The 17,355-nt window shown below is 35.8% G+C and overlaps 2 protein-coding genes across 2 annotated transcripts; both read left to right on the forward strand.

Annotated features, from left to right (window-relative positions):
• Positions 1-173: 173 nt before the first annotated feature.
• On the forward strand, positions 174-10,427 carry LOC135835217 (multidrug resistance-associated protein 1-like). The gene is made up of 30 exons (XM_065349386.1): positions 174-520; positions 636-812; positions 889-1,005; positions 1,084-1,221; positions 1,296-1,421; positions 2,841-3,034; positions 3,251-3,445; positions 3,536-3,710; positions 3,784-3,952; positions 4,059-4,210; positions 4,528-4,668; positions 4,788-4,934; positions 5,025-5,106; positions 5,185-5,381; positions 5,464-5,640; positions 5,723-5,890; positions 5,989-6,166; positions 6,245-6,353; positions 6,423-6,552; positions 6,640-6,862; positions 7,342-7,562; positions 7,688-7,777; positions 7,862-7,952; positions 8,174-8,282; positions 8,396-8,522; positions 8,606-8,854; positions 8,986-9,144; positions 9,242-9,408; positions 9,480-9,674; positions 9,765-10,427. The coding sequence occupies exons 1-30, from the start codon at positions 491-493 to the stop codon at positions 9,874-9,876; spliced, it is 4,545 nt and encodes a 1,514-aa protein (XP_065205458.1). The 5' UTR covers positions 174-490; the 3' UTR covers positions 9,877-10,427.
• Positions 10,428-10,500: 73 nt separating this feature from the next.
• LOC135835218 (uncharacterized protein K02A2.6-like) lies at positions 10,501-17,150 on the forward strand. The gene is made up of 2 exons (XM_065349387.1): positions 10,501-10,889; positions 11,186-17,150. Exon 2 carries the CDS (start codon positions 12,847-12,849, stop codon positions 16,957-16,959), a length of 4,113 nt encoding a protein of 1,370 aa, XP_065205459.1. The 5' UTR covers positions 10,501-10,889; positions 11,186-12,846; the 3' UTR covers positions 16,960-17,150.
• Positions 17,151-17,355: the final 205 nt, after the last annotated feature.

Raw genomic sequence — 17,355 nt, forward strand, 5'->3', positions numbered from 1 at the left:
TGAATCTCGAACGTGCCCTTGTTTCGAATGCAGCCTTGACATTTGTTAAAAATTGCATGCAGCGTGTTCTGAAAATTTTCCTCGCTTGTAGGTATATTGAATACATAGGTAGGTAAAGGTATCGCATATATTCGACATTGTTAGTAGTTTGTTACAACTCAAATTTCAGATAAAAGTTTACAGTCTTAAGTTTTGCGATGTTTATGTCGATACAAGGCCACTTTTATACTCTAGTGTTTGAAAAAATCCGTTATCTTTTTTCATTGGGTATTTTGCTTTAGGTACCTATAGGTACATTTTACAGATATGCTACTTACAAATACAATTATTGAATCCATTAAATTGGCAAAAAAACGATACCTAGCATTTAGTTTGAAGTTTCTTTGTTATCATTATTGCGTTGTTTTGGGCCCCTGTAGGGTTATCGTGATGTTTTGTTATTATAAGTTGGTAGGTATTTAAATTTGTTGGTTTTTGCTTCGTTGACACGATGGATGAATTTTGCGGTTCGAGTTTTTGGGTAAGTGATGAACCGATCGAATGATCAATTTTTTCTCCAATAGGTTGGAAATTTTGGTTTTGTATTCGTTTTGGAAATTCTTCCATAAGAAACATTCGTTGCTGTATTATTCCAGGATTCAAGAACTGTTTGGGATACAGATGATCCTGATTTGACATTGTGTTTCGAAAAAACTATTCTTGTCTGGGTTCCTTGTACATTTCTTTGGATTCTTTCGCCGTTAGAAATCTACCATATTTGTCGTTCAAAAACATCTGATATACCTTTTAGTTTATATAACATCGCAAAATTGGTAATAATTTAATGAAAATTATTTACAGAATTCGTCTTTAACTCTGATTTAATGTATTTTGTGAAATCTTTTACAGATTGCAATAATAATTTCGGCTGCTGTTACTCTTACAGATATTGCACACTACGTGATTTTCAATTTATCTCCTTCTTCAGTTGATTTTTATTCTCCTTTGGTGAAGTTTGTTACTTTGGTGAGTACTGATCGTAAAAACGTAGAAAAGAAAACAATTAATTTGAAACTTGACTAATCTGAAACGATTCATTTTCAGATACTGTTTCTTGGATTAACGTATGCCAATGTGAAATTTGGTAGAAGATCGTCTGCTGTATTATTTCTCTTCTCGTTGCTGTTAGCCTTATTTGGAGCCCCTCAGTGTCGGACTGAATTTCGACAAAAATGGTTCATGGTAAGCGTTACATTTCCTCGGATATTTTATAAAAATAAAATTTCCATGTAATGTTTTTTACTCGATTTTTTCAGGAAGGAAAACTCGAAACAATGGAATTTGTTTCCTACGTAATTTATTACATTTCCATTGTGGTAGTGTTTGTTTTGAATTGTTTTGCTGACTCACGCCCACGAATCCTACCTCGTCCGTTTGATAAGGTTTGTATTAAGTACCTACTTCATATTTGAGAGTTTATTACCTTTTAAGGTAACAAAGCGGTCTAGGAAATGGCTATTATGCTTTTAAAGTCATTTAATTTTTGTTTTTCTATCTGAAAAATACCCTTCGATCTCAAGAATGCAATGCGTTTTTTAAAAAGAAGAAATTCGAATTCTTTTTTTTTTTAAATTTAGAATTCCAAATTGAAGAATTATTTGGAGACGTCGATGAGATTTTTGAGAAATTGAAAATTCAAAAATCCACCATATGCTTCAAAATTGCTTGAAGCTACTTGATTTACAAATGTTTCGGTGATCCAAAAATAAGTTTGAATCAAATTTTTGGTTTTCTGCACTTCTACATCTAATCGACTTGATCAGATTTCGATTTTTTCTCGAGTTTCATCATTTTATGAGCCAAAGCTGAATTTTATAACCTTTCCAGTGATCGAAAAAATGAAACTCAGTGGCTAAATTTTTGTTTGTACATTTTTGGGAAAAATTGATCATAACAAAATTTTTTCATTTTTAGACTTACTAATTTTACAAACTTGAAATTCATTCATAACCTCTTCAATTTGCAAAATAGGCCAAAATATGTGATAATTTGTTTAGTTTTAAAATCAAATTTGAATGTTGACTATTGATTTCGAAGAACGCAATTTGCCCCTTCAAATGTAAAAATAGGCAACACTTCCGTCTAATATGTTTTTTAATGGGACTTGGTTGTATCCAAATCTGAAGTTTCGCTGACCTATCATCGGACAGCCTCCACAGATCAAAGTTCCCAGAAAAAAATTGATAGAATTATAAATTTTGTAGAGAAAAATTGCAGATTGAGAGGGTGCATTCCTTTGTTTTCTAAAAATACCGTTCCGATGATTACGTAATGAGATTTTAATTTTAAGAATGTTCCTCTCAATTTTTAATTTTTTTCTACCAAATTTATTTCTATCCAAGTTTTTTTGGGAACTTTGATTTGTGCAAAATAATTTCTGATTTTTGATAGATTTGTTCAGGAATAGTTTCCTTTAAAACCGGTGGGTTGGCGGAAGTTCAATTCTTTTTCAGAGAATTTTTTTGGTGGACATTTCTTTTTTTTTAAATTCCAGTACCGCATATTTCTGGAAAAACCTGTCTAAAATTTCGTCTTTACCCTAAAATTGACTCTCCTCTCCAAAAAATAAAAAAGAATCGATTGTGACCATTTTGAAGTCGCTTTAAAAGTCTCCAATAGAAATTAGTTTTTCTCCAGCACCCTAAAATCGTTCCAGAAAGCATTGTAAACACCTTCAGCAGCTGAAAATTTGAATCTGAGATGTTCGTGACATGAACATTCAGTGAGCCAAATTTCAGCCAAATCGAAGAAGACGAGTTGACAAGGTTCCTTTGTAAGATTTTTGTTTGTATTTTTTACAGAATGAATGTCCAAGAAGCCAGTCTTCATTCTTGTCTCAAATTCTATTCGCATGGTTTGAGCCACTGGTTTGGAAAGGGTACAGAAAATCGTTGGAGGATGAAGATCTGTGGAATTTAGATCCTTCAATTTCAACAGCATACGTCGTACCAAAATTTGAAAAACAGTGGAAGAAATCTTTAGGAAAAGTCAAAAAGTAATTTACCTCAAGTATAGTTACCTATTTTTATTCAGTAAAAAAAGCAAACGATGAAATGGAATACAAAGGTTGATTGATAAATCTATTTTTTTTATCAATAATAAACCTACCTATTTTAATTCCTTTTGTCTTAAACTTTTTTACTTTCTAAAAATAATGATCTATCTAATTGTAATATCATTCTGAAATATGCAAATAGATTATTTTTTTTAGAAATGCTGATTTCAGTATAAAAGTTAAACGTGAAAGTGGCCGATATAGTTTCGATGGGCTCCAATATGAAATCAAAAATAAAGACGCGTCAGTTGTACCTGCGTTATGCCGAACGTTTGGTTGTACTTTTATAAAAGGGACTTTGTTGAAAATTTTCCTCGACGTTTTCGTCTTCGTTAATCCCCAGATATTGAGGTAGGTGAAGAGAAAATTATTCGAACCAAACTGTCAGTTTTGAAATAAAAAGTTGAGTACAGTTTTATGCATTTCAATTTTTTTCAACAGTTTATTGATCGATTTCGTGGGCAGCGAAGAACCCATGTGGAAAGGATACCTATACGTAGCATCACTTTTTTTAGCAGCTGTAATTCAAACCCTGTTATCTGCACAATATCAAGATATAATGTACACGATTGGAATTAAAATACGAACTTGTTTAATTTCAGTTATTTATAAAAAGGTGACGAATTTAATTTTTTTGAAATATTATAAGATTATTGTGTTTTTTTAAAATTAGGATTTTACGTTTATAGGCATTACGCATATCAAATGGCGCTCGAAGAGATTTCACTACTGGCGAAATAGTGAACTTGATATCGGTAGATGCCAGTCGATTTGTCGAACTATTATCATACTCGTATTTATTAATTTCGACTCCATTACAAATGGTGCTGTCGTTGTATTTTTTATGGCAAATTTTGGGTAAGAAATTTTCAATGATTTTAAGCGAAATCTCTTTTTCTTTTGATTATGTTTCATGTCATGTGCATTTCTTTGGAAAATATTTTTTTCAATATTATATTTTTAGGTCCCAGTGTGTTGGCGAGTTTTGTCGTCATGATTATTTCAATCGGTATCAACAGCTATATAGGTTCTCAGATAAAGACATTGCAATTTGAGCAAATGAAGAAAAAAGATAGCAGAATTAAATTAATGAATCAAATACTCATTGGAATCAAAGTAGGTACCAACAGGTATTTTGAATTTACCTATGAGTTAATAGCATTGTTTTTTTATTTGTTGTTGATTAATTAAATATTCATAAATGGTTAAATGAATTCAAATAGTTCGAAAATTCTTTGAAGGCTTCAAAATGAAACTGCGACCAATCGTAAAAAAAAAATTATTTTGAATTTAAATTTCTTATAAAAATGAAATTTTTGTTCACCTACATCGTATTTCAAATTTACTGTACCTACCTACTAGTCGACTTAGGCATTGTAAAAATGAGTGAAACGTAGTTGTTTACTTATTTTTTTCTGTTGTTCACTTATCAGGTGTTGAAGTTGTACGCATGGGAACCCAGTTTTGAAAAACAAGTCTTATCAATTCGAAATGATGAAAATATGAAGATATTGAAGAAACAAGCATACTTGACTGGCATATCAACGTTTACTTGGGCTACCACTTCTTTTTTGGTAGGTAATTGAAAAATAAATATCTCTGCACGAATAAAATAATATGCTACCTAAATTAATAGGCTACCAAAAACTATTACAACCAGCCTACCTACCTATCTATTTCAATTCTATTTTAGGTATATGTTGTCACTTTCGCTGTATATGTATTATCGGACGAAAAAAATGTACTTAATGCCAAAATTGTTTTCGTATCTTTGGCATTGTTTAGTATTTTGAAAATACCATTTTTCTCTGTATCGCCAATGATATCGAATTTGGTGCAGGTAACCTCGATTAATGTTGAAACTTTCTGTCTTACTTTGATTTGAATTCGTGTTGATAACTTATTTTAATTGAATATGAATTTTTTGTAGAGCAGTGTTTCGATCAAACGAATCAATAAATTTTTAAATTGCGAAGATTTAAACTCCAATGATGTTACACACGATGACAGATGTGAGTTTTTTCAAAGTAGGTACTTACCTATTTGCTCGTTGTATATGAAAGAATAATTTTTGTGTATTTTTACTGCAGCTGAAGTCCTGGTTATCGAACATGGGACGTTTTCATGGGCAGGAAGTGAAGCAATTCCTACTTTACGTGACATCAATCTGAAAATCGATCAAGGAGCTTTGGTAGCTGTCGTCGGACTAGTAGGTTCTGGTAAAAGTTCATTACTTTCTGCGTTTCTTGGTGAAATGTATAAACTATGCGGTGCTGTAAATACCAAAGTAAGGAAATACTTACTTTTTTTAACTCAGAAAACTCGATTCATTTTTTTTTAGTGATTCAAATTTGAATATATTTGTCCAGGGTACTGTAGCATATGTTCCACAAGAAGCTTGGATCCTGAATACCACCGTAAAAGATAACATTACTTTCGGCGAAGCTGTCAAAGGCAGATATTATGACAGGGTTCTGGAAGCTTGTGCTTTGAAACCAGATTTGGAAACATTTCCTGGCGGTGATTTGACAGAAATTGGAGTCAAGGTGAGAATTGTTTGATTTTGAAATCCAGTTGACGATGTTTTAGAGTCTGTAATTGTCTAAGCTAACCAATATTTCTGTTCAGGGGATAAATTTGAGCGGTGGTCAGAAGCAAAGACTCAGTTTGGCCAGAGCGGTGTATTATGGAGCTGACGTGTATCTTTTAGATGATCCTTTGAGTGCAGTAGATTCGCAAGTTGGTAAACATGTATTCGAACGAGTGATTGGTCCGAATGGATTACTGAAAAATAAAGTAGGTATTTTTATTCCATCGTAGAAGTAGGTATATAGGAGCGGTCGATGATTTATGTGCAGATATTTTTACGGCTCATCTTTCTATTTAATTCACAGACTCGTGTCTTGGTAACTCACAGCGTCACACATTTGTCCAAAGTTGACTTCATCGTCGTGATTAAGGATGGCACTATTTCAGAAAGTGGCACGTTCCAGGAATTACTCGACAGTAAAGGGGACTTCTCCGAATTCTTGATTACTTATTTAGAAGAAAATTTGGAATCTGATGTAGAAGGTTGGTTGAATTACTACCTAGAATATCTTTGGTCTGATTTTTTTTCGAAATGATTACCTTTTTTTGTATTTTACGCAGAGTTGGGTGAACTGAAAGATATTCTGGCCGAGAAAAAAGTAACCTATGATAAATACGTTAGGCAGATGTCGGTTAACTGTGAGGCTGATATTGCAGAGTTTGAAATGAGGTAGTTATTGTACCATCAACTCGATCCAGTTTTCCCGATTCCAGTTTTATTATGATTTTATTTTTACAGACGAAAATCAGCCCGGTCAGTGAACTCGAAGACTGGTGGGTCGTTTAGAAAACGTTCAACTAAGCAGGGGAAGGAGATCTCTGCTGTTGGACAAAAGTTGATCGAAGTCGAGCTCGCTGAAACGGGAAATGTGAGTAATATTGTACTTCTCTTTTCTCTTGTAATTTAATTTCAAGTGCTGATAATTTTTTTTTCATAATGAAAATTTATGTTTTAGTCGAGTCGAGATGTTTACGCTTATTACATACGTGCCACCGGATACCTCATGACTTTTGGGATAATATTTTCAAACTGTTTTCTTCAAGTGTTATCTTTCGCTTCGAGTATGTGGCTGACAAAATGGACCGATGATGCAAATGTTACTACTTCAGAAGGCACTCAAAATATTAGTAAAACGGATTTTTATCTTTGGGTTTATGTTTCGTTAGGATTTAGTAAAAGTAGGTAAAAAAAATAAAATTCCCTCATTTCTCTCTCCCTGTTGATTATGCGGGGGGAGAGGGTTCCAAAACTACTGTTGGTTGATTTCTCATTCGTTTCGACTAAGCTGCAAATTTATTTTTTTTGAAATTAAGCCACATTTTGAAACTTCTCAGGGGTTTTTTCGAGCACTCCAAGTTTATGAAATTCGTGTATTTTTTTCATAAATTTGAAATGGTCAAACAAACCTCCTATTTGAAAAAAAAATCAAACAGTCGATCTCGAAAAAGTTATGTGTACTTACTTACTCCCCTATAATTTAAAGGGGAAAAGTGATTGATTTTTATGAGAAGCTTGAATCTGCAACTATTCTAACTTCTACAGGCAAAGGGCAAAGCTGGTGCGAATGAACATAAGACCAACCATGTGCAGTTTTGGGGCATTCATTTCAACATAGGCCTATTTGCTTCACTACGTATTTTTGATTTTTTGGTTACAGGTGTTACAGAGTTTATGGCAGATATCGCTATTCGAGTGGGGTGTTGTATTAGTGCCAAAGTCTTACATAATTTATTGCTGCACAATCTTTTTCGATTGCCACTTTCATTCATGGATGTGACACCAGGTGGTCGTATTTTATCCAGGTTTTCCAGCGATATCGATCTGGTAGATGGTTCTTTTCCTGATCTACTTGCTGGAGTGTATTTCTGCATTGGCGACGTAAGTGTTCAAAAAATTTACACTCCATTAAAATCAACATTAAGAAAACTCCCCATCATTTTGTGATTTTCCATGCTTGAAATGGTTTCTGGATTAAAATCAAATTAAATTGATTTTTTTTGTAGGTAATATGCAACCTATTCATCGTCAGCTGCTGTACCCCGATTTTTGTTACCGTTATTTTACCTATTACTGTACTTTATTGTCTTGCTCAAGTAAGTTTTCAAGGCTTTAAAATGAAAATCGGTCTTATATTATGAATTTTCTAACGAGAATTGTGTATTTTTTTCAATTCTTAGAGATTTTATGTGGCTACGTCGAGACAACTGAAACGATTAGAGTCGATATCACGATCTCCTATGTATTCGCATTTTGTTGAAACCTTCGTTGGTAAGATTCGAATTAATGTGAACTGTTTGTTTTTAAAGTACGGATCGTTTTTGGTATTTGATTCTTCAATTTTGTACACCGTTTTTGTATTCATTTTGAGTCATTTTCCAAATCCAAATCTTCTTCACGACATAAACATAAATTTCTAAAAAAAAAAAAAAAAAAAACAGAAAAATTGGATTATTTGGCGTTGGAAATACAGTCTGAAAAAAATATTTTAGGTGCACAGTTGATCCGAGCTTATGGTCTCACAGAAAAATTCATCAAGCAGTCGGAAGAAAAATTGGACCATAATCATAGGAGTTATTACCTTAATCTTATTTCAAATAGGTTAGTAGGTACCTACGCAAAACGAATAAACCTAGATATTGATATAATTTCCCCAATTTTCCTTGATCGAATAAAAAAAATATCGGTATTGATATTGTTTTCAAATCACTTAGATGGCTTTCGGTTCGTTCAGAGACTATTAGCAATCTGGTTATATTTTTCGCCGCTTTGTTTTCTGTATTAGAAAGAGATTCTATTAGTCCCGGAATTGTTGGTTTATCCGTAGGATACACTTTTCAAGTACCTATGTATTTTTTTCATCGACTCCTAAACCTTCTACACTTAATCTATGAATCGTTTGTCATCTTTATTTTTTTTTTCAGATTACTGTGACACTGAGTTGGTCAATATTCAAAATTTCGAATACAGAGACGAGCATTGTTTCTGTCGAAAGGATCAAAGAATATAGTGAAAAACCACAAGAAGCCGCTTGGAAAGTCCCCTACGAATCAATACCAAAAAGCTGGCCTTCAAAGGGAGAAATAGATTTTCAAGATTTCAAAGTCAGATACCGAGAAGGTTTGGAATTAGCCTTGAAAGGTATTACTTTCTCCGTACAGGATGGTCAAAAGGTAGGTTATTCAATGATTGTTCGCGATCGAAGGATTAGGTAGTTCAGTCCATCGACCTTTCATTCTCCAAAAGGTCGATGGTTCAGTCAGACAATCAAATACCTACTACAATAATTTGTTCTCTTTCTAAGGTTGGTATCGTTGGTAGAACCGGTGCTGGTAAATCATCGTTGACCTTGAGTTTATTCAGAATCCTAGAATCTGCCGGTGGTAGGATTTTGATCGATGGGATCGATATTGCTACTCTCGGATTACATACTCTTCGTTCTAGGCTTACGGTCATTCCGCAGGTATTTTTTTTTTTTTTTTTTTTAAATACCTAATTGTGAATCAAATATGACTAGATGCAGTACTGATGTTTTTCATATTTTTATGTACCTAATTTAGGAACCAATTCTATTCGCTGGCTCATTACGAATGAATTTGGATCCTTTTGGTGATCATTCCGATAGCGAGATATGGCGTGCGTTGGAGTTGGCTCATCTAAAGTCGTATATTTTAAGTTTGGACGATGCACTCAGATACGAAATCGCCGAAGGAGGTGAAAATTTCAGGTACATATTTTCATTCGTATTATTTTTACATCATCCTAGATCTTTGTGTGATGATGAAATCAAAATGGCAGCGTTGGCCAGAGACAGCTAATTTGTTTGGCGAGAGCTTTATTGCGTAAAACGAAGATTTTAATTTTGGATGAAGCAACAGCTGCTGTTGATTTAGAGACTGATGATTTGATTCAAAACACAATTCGAAACGAATTCATGGACTGTACTGTGCTGACTATTGCTCATCGATTGAATACCATCATGGATTATGATAAGTAAGCCGATGTTGAGTAGGTAATTAGACCTACTCGAATATTTTTTAATTTTCTGCTATCTGACTAGTGCATTATAATTTCTGTGCATAGAATCATTGTACTTGATAGAGGATATTTGGTGGAATTTGATTCTCCGCAAGTTTTGTTGAAAAAGAAATCCTCCATATTTTATGCAATGGCTGTTGATGCTGGTTTAGTATGAAAATTTGAAGTTGTGCGTTGATGTTCGCCTATCACTTTGGTTGAAATGGACAACAATGTTCTTCCATCAGATTCATTCGATCCGACGAAGTGACGAATATTGGTGTATGTACTTCGTGGTATATTTTGATATGCAAAAACAGTCAGCAAAAAGGAGGCAGTGTTGAAAGATATTCTCAGATATCTATTTGAAAGTTCGAAGTTCAGTTTTTTAATTGTATTCTCGTTTACTTTATCTACCTCATTTTCGTGATTGATCTGTCAGATTTTTATCTTTCAAAATTGTGCTGATTCGGTAATAAAAAATGATTTTTTCCCCCCCTTTTCATTTAATAATTCTCTATAAAGGGTTTATCCACCTTCAAATCGGTACAGGAATTCCAAGGCGAAGATATGATAGTTTTTGTGGGATTTGTGTATAAAAACGTCATGCTTCATGCTGGTGGTGTTTTTCAAAAAATATTTCATCTATACTTACTCTAGGAAATTTCTATTAGGTAGATCGATTAGTTGGAAATTTAATGAAATTCTTTGTAAATTTTGAAATGTCTATACATGATTAAAGCATTTCGGTAGTTCTAGATAATTATTTATTAGATATTAACGCATTCCTGGATGGTTGAACTAATGAAATTCTTCGCAGTTTTTGAAATGTCTACGTGATCTAAAGCATGTAGGTAGTAGGTACCTACTTCAAGATAATCAAATATTAGATATTAACGCATTCCTTTCATCTTGATAAATACGTATGTTAAAAACAAGATAACTGTTCACTGAAATAAGTATTCGTAATGGTGAAATAAGAAGATAGGTTCTTATTAGGTAGCGGAATGATTTTGATTGAATTATGTTGTAGGCTACAATCATTATCAGCGCATGGTCTTGACCAGTTGCTATTTGTATTCTCGTTAATAATACTCATTTTGTATCCTCTGCATTCGTCGACATTTTTATAAATGAAAACCGCGAAAGTATTCAAGTGTTTCTTTATTCTTCTTTATTCGTTTGACACAGGTTAGTACATATGTAAATATGTAACGTACCTATTATTTAATTTACCTTTGTTTTATTTGGACTTAATTATATACAACCTATGAGTATATCCTTAAAAAATTCGAGGTGCATAAACACATGCGTTGTGCATTCGTTTACGAATTTCGTAGTATACTTAATTTTGGCATTTTTTTCGAAGTTATTGAATTTTGGTAAGATTTGTTGAACATGTGTGTGTCTGTTTATGGTATCATATATCACCCTATTGATTTTATTTTCCTACCTGGTTGTAAATCACTACTTTTCAAATGTTACAGTTATTACCTCCAAAGTGTTTCCCAACTTCTTTCGTAAACGATCAAAGCAAGGACCATCTTCGAGAACAGATCACCAGGTAGACCCACGGATATGTTATAAGAATCCATCACAAAGAAAAGGATTTGCAGCCAACGTCGAACAAGTTGATATCGCAGCATCTGCTTTTGAAGTCTTTATTCGAAATTGTGATTTTTATGCCGACAAGACCGAATTGATTCGTAACGTTACACACAACAAAAAAAAAATCACTGTCATCACTCTGGCCAAAGGTCGTGGTAAGACGACGAATTTGAAAATGCTTCACGCTTTCCTACAAATGCCAGTAGCTGAAAATGGACACTCTTTGGAGTTGAAATCAACGTTCGCTTACAATTTTTTCGCTAATGGTGAAGTCATCTCTTCAAGAGGTGATCTCGAGAACGTTCGTTTTGATCCACCACCAATGATTTCCCAGTTTCGGGATGATATTTCGGACAGTTTGGGAAAATATACCATAATTCACATGGATTTTTCCGGAATTCAGCCCAGTATAAACGGAGTTAAAATTAAAATTGTCGAAATTTTCAACAAATTTACTGATTTAAGGCGTAGTAAATACGGACAGAATTACGACGATAAACTTCAAGAAATCACAAACGGACAAACCAATAAAAATGAATTGATTAAAAGCATTCCTTTTCTGTGCGAACTTTTATACAAGTTTCATAGAATGTACGTCATTATTCTGATTGACGAATACGATCGTTTTATAAATCAGATTGTTTCACCACCATATGATGAAGAAAATATCGATCAAGACCAAGATGAATTTCTGCGCTTTTATTGCAATTTCTTGATCAATTCAGTTGAAACGAATTCTTACATCATACACGCCGTTTTAACTGGGACCGTTCCAGTGGCCGAATTGACTAAATTGACGAATCGGAACAGAGGTTCGTTTTTGAACATCACTAACCTGCAGGAAATAAACGAGGCGATATCCGAAGAAATGGATTACAGTGATACAGTTACTACACAGTCAACTCGGAATAAAGCGTACCAAAAAATAAATGAAAAAAACCCGCAAAACCAAGAACCAATTTCGAAATCATATCACCGGGTACAGGTATGCAAAAAGGATCCGCCGTTAGAATTTGAACTACGAAGCACAGTCGCAGCAATTGGTCTTGGTGCAACTACTTTTGAAACATTCATTCTAAATAGCCGATTTTATGCCGATAAATCAGGATTAATTCTGGAAATTATGGACAATGGACACATGGTTACTGTAATTACTGCGGCACGACGCTGGGGCAAGTCCTTGAATTTGCACATGATTCGCACGTTTCTAGAAGTACCTGAAGTAGCGAAGACGAATGGTGTTATGTATAATCGTATGCGCGCACCTTATGTATTTCCGTTTTAGTTCTAGAATAATCTAGACGATAGCTATAGTTCGAACATTTTGTACATATTGTATCTCAGTATTAAATAAACCGTTGATCAACATACATCACAGTGGCGACGAGGATAATGTGACTCTTATTTTTTGTGCATGGTGCGTTTTTTTTTTCTCGTGCATATCGCGCTAATGTAATAAAAAAATTGTATATTTTCGTAATTTTGCGAATCGTTAACAGTTCATGTGTGCCGCGGTGCGATCATTTTCGATGACCAGTCGATGAAAATTATTAAAATGACCAAAGACGATCCACCATCCACTTCACAATCACAACCGGATGTTTCGGAATTACTCCGAGTCCTGACTCAACTGTTAACTTCGCAATCTCAACCAGTATCCAAGCCTGATCCATTCGATGAAACTGTTGAAACCTTTGATACCTACATGAAACGTTTCAACACGTATTTGGCTACAAATAAATTGGAAAATAAATCTGATCCAGAAAAGGTAAACCTGCTTATTGACAGTCTGAATCCGAAAACCCACCAAATTTTGGTTGACTTGACTGCTCCAGATGAGCCAAATAAGAAAACGTTTGCTCAAATTCAAACGCTTTTGACGAATCATTTCAATCCGGTTGCCAGTGTCATCGTTGAAAGGCACAGATTTTTATTGCGCCAACAAGAACTGACTGAAACTGTGGCTCAGTATGTGGCTGAATTAAAAAAGATCGCGGCTAGATGCGATTTTACGTGTCAAAACTGTAAAAAATCTACTGCTGACGATCACTTGAAATCTCAATTTACCAGGGGTGTGAAGGATGACGCAATCCGCATCAAACTGCTCGCTGAAGCTGATCCCCATGCTACTACGTTCGAGCAAGCTGTTAAAAATGCTGTGGTAATTGAAGCTTCTCAAGCTGAATCAAAAGAACTCAAAACTGACCGGAAACCAGAAAACACTCAATCCGTGAATAAAATTGGGAATAAGAAATCGGAAACCTATCGAAATTACCGTTCAAAATCGCGCCAAAATCCTAATGATTCCAGAAATAATCATCGAAATGCGCCGAAAAAGAATCATCATTCTTCCGATCCTGATAATCAAGGTAAATGTTTACGTTGCGGACTTGATAACCATACAACAGATAAATGTAAACTGAGCAGATCAGTTCGTTGCCATAAATGCAACAAAAATGGTCATTTATCACGAATCTGTCAGTCCAGTAAACGAAACGCGGATCCTGCTTCGAAAACGGAGAAAAAACCTAGCAACTCCGAACGTACCAACTACATTGCTCCTACGTATGACGATTTCGATGGTATCTTTGGTTGCGGACAGGTACGTGCGAAGTTTAGCTTACAAAAGCCTGAATGGGACATAATCGAAGTTACCCTGATAGTGAATGGCGTTGATTTTCTATTCGAAGTTGATACTGGAAGTCCGATTACGATCATTCCGAAGTCGAAATTGAAGGGCTTAAAGTTACCTAATGCTCGGAAAAACGAAGATCGATTCTGTGAATACTTGGGTAAAGTTTTTCAACCTGAACTAACTGCTACGGTCCAAGTAACCTATCGTAATGTTACTGAAACGCTTCCATTATATATTGTTGATGATGACGAAGCTCAAACGCTCGTTGGTCGCGAATGGCTTCGAAAATTGGGCATGACTAAAGATATTTTGAACTTTAGTAAAGTAAACAACGTGACTTCTGTTCCCGAAGCTGAAACGCTACGTATTCATTTGATGGAAAAATTTTCTGACACGTGTACTCAGAAAGTTGGTAAAATTCCAAATGCTCAATGTTCGCTCATATTGAAAGAAGATGCCAAACCGATTTTCATCAAACCCAGACCACTTCCTTACTCGTTAGAAGCTAAGGTGAATGACGAACTTGAAAAAATGCAGAAAGAAGGCATCATTGAGAAAACTGAAAACTGTCCGTGGGGTACACCTCTAGTTCCTGTCGAGAAAAGCGATGGTTCGATTCGTGTTTGCGCCAACTACAAGCTTACCGTAAACCCTCAGCTGAAAGAATACCGATATCCGATGCCAAGCAGTGAGTACATATTCAACAGACTACGCGGCAAGTATTTTTGTATCTTTGACATATACCGAGCTTATCTACATTATGGTATGGATGCTGCTAGTGCTGCAATTTTGGCGTTATCTACTCATCTGGGTACATTCCTCGTATGGCGGCTATTTTTTGGTGTGGCTATTGCGCCAAATGCCTGGCAAGATCTTATGGATAAATTGATTGCTGATTTAGAAGGTACATCTGTATACATTGACGACTTCGTTGTATCCGGTAACACTGTTTGTGAATGCTTTGAACGTGTGAAACGACTGTTTGAAAAACTTGCGGCTAATGATATTCATATCAACTTACGTAAGTCAAAGTTTTTCTGTACGGAAATCGTGTACCTGGGTTATAAAATCGATCAGTTTGGGTTACACAAAGCAGACGAAAAAGTGCGTGATTTATTAGATGCGCCTAGACCTGAGAATGCCGATGACGTTCGTTGTTTAGTCGGTATGGTGAATTATTACGCAAAATTCATTCCAGATGCGGCATCTATCCTACATCCGTTAACCCAACTGCTTCATAAAAATGCAAAATTTGCATGGAATGGCGATTGTGAAGCGGCGTTTCGTAAAATCAAGATGGAAATAGCCAGCGATCGTGTTTTAGTACCATATTCAACGATGTTACCTGTAACGTTAGCGACAGATGCGAGTCCGTATGGTTTATCTGGTGTACTCTCGCATGTTCTTAATCATCAAGAACGTCCGATCGCTTTCGCTTCAAGGTCGCTTACAAAAGCTGAAGCTCACTATAGCCAAATCGATAGGGAGGCTACTGCTGTTGTTTGGGCTATCAAGAAATTTTATCAGTATTTGTACGGTCGCAAATTCACGTTGATCGTTGATAATAAACCACTGACGTTTATTTTTAACCCAAGCAAAGATATTTCTACGGTGACTGCTTCCAGACTGGTACGTTATGCGATGTTCTTATCTGGTTTTGATTATATTGTCGAGCATCGGAAAGCAGAACACCACAAGAACGCCGACTACCTTTCCCGCGCCCCCCGTAAATGTGATAACAACGCTCTCGATACTGACTCTGTTATCAACGTAAAGCAGATTCGAACGATCTCTGACGAGATAATAAATGCTAAACGCATTTGTGAAGAAATCAGCAAAGACCCAGACTTATCCATTCTACGTGATAACTTATTCAAGGGTGAAGAAACGAATCCTGAATTCTGTTTAGAATTTGGTATGATTTTAAAAGGACAACGTGTCGTAATTCCGAAGACACTCCAACCTCAAATACTTCGTCAACTCCACTCCGCACATATTGGTGTCGTACGTATGAAGAAATTAGCGAGACGTTTTTGTTGGTGGCGAGGTATTGATAACGATATTGAAAAGTTGGTAAAGTCTTGCTCCGCTTGTTGCCTTGTGCAGAAAAATCCGAAACAAATTACACATCACTGGGAAGCGCCTACCAAGAAATTCGAACGTATTCACATGGACTACGCTGGTCCAGTTGATAATTTTTATTTTTTCGTAATCATTGATTCGTTTACGAAATGGCCTGAAATTATTGTTGAAAAACACGCGCCTACTTCCGATTCGACTATCAAGAATCTGAGTGAATTTTTCGGACGATTCGGTAACCCGCAAATGTTGGTTTCAGACAACGCAACAATATTCAAATCGACCCAATTTGTTGAATTTTGCCGACAACGTGGTATCCAGCAACGATTTTGCGCGCCGGGTCACCCAGCAACAAACGGACAAGCTGAAATTTTCGTTCAAATCCTGAAAAAAGCGCTAAAAACGATGATCGGCCCAATCCCAGAACGAGTTTCCAGATTTCTACAGAAATACAGATCAACTCCGTTGAGTAGCAGCGACGATACACCTAGCGAACGATTATATGGTGTGAATATTCGAACAGAGATGGATTTATTGACGTATCGCGAACCGAAGAACGACCCTGAACAAATCGATAATCGTTCGGCGGACTTTGCTGTTGGCAATCGCGTCCAATCTTGCAACTACGTTGGTGAAAAATGGAAATTCGGCACTATCTCGAAGACGTTGGGAAAAGCCCATTTTATGGTTAAATTGGACGACGGGTACGAGCTGAAAAGGAACAGCAATCAGTTGCGGAAGTGCAACGTACCACCGCCTGTCTCCGATCCTAATCCACGAATTCAACGATCGAATTTACGTACGCGAAGTACAATTTTTCCGGCCATGGAGGAGAGACGCACCGCTGATCAAGGCGCGAATGATAGACGAACAGCGTCACAACCTACGGCAGCTCCAGCGCTGAATGCGTCAGTCTCTCGCCTGCCTAGGGAACTGTAACCCAGGTATGTCAGACGGCCATTTTGTTCCTGGTTTGACGAACTTAGCATTGCAGTATATGGGAATTCGGCAAACTTTAACCGCGTATATCTTCAAAACCGTGCATTTTTACAACTTTTTCATAATAACATTTTTGAAAGAGAATTGAACGAGCTTTCCAATGGTATGCTACATGTATCAATTGAAATGAAGCAGGGAAATACAATGTCGGCTAAGTGCCAATCACGTTTTTTACGGGAGAGCGTAAACGAGTTCGCATAACAGGTACATCTTATAGAAAGCGCTATCTCTTGGTGTTCCATAGTACAACTTGGACTCCAAGTTGTACTATGGAACACCGAGAGATAGCGCTTTCTATAAGATGTACCTGTTATGCGAACTCGTTTACGCTCTCCC

Source organism: Planococcus citri, chromosome 2 (genome assembly GCF_950023065.1).
Source record: "Planococcus citri chromosome 2, ihPlaCitr1.1, whole genome shotgun sequence".
In the NCBI taxonomy this organism is placed as follows: Eukaryota; Metazoa; Arthropoda; class Insecta; order Hemiptera; family Pseudococcidae; genus Planococcus; species Planococcus citri.

Excerpts from the sequence above, each read along its gene's own strand:
- LOC135835217 (XM_065349386.1), top strand. The coding sequence starts at position 491 with ATGGATGAATTTTGCGGTTCGAGTTTTTGG. Across the intron at positions 3,035-3,250 it reads TCTTTAGGAAAAGTCAAAAA|AAATGCTGATTTCAGTATAA; the intron begins GTAATTTACCTC and ends TATTTTTTTTAG. Across the intron at positions 7,778-7,861 it reads TACTTTATTGTCTTGCTCAA|AGATTTTATGTGGCTACGTC; the intron begins GTAAGTTTTCAA and ends TTCAATTCTTAG.
- LOC135835218 (XM_065349387.1), top strand. The coding sequence starts at position 12,847 with ATGAAAATTATTAAAATGACCAAAGACGATCCACCATCCACTTCACAA.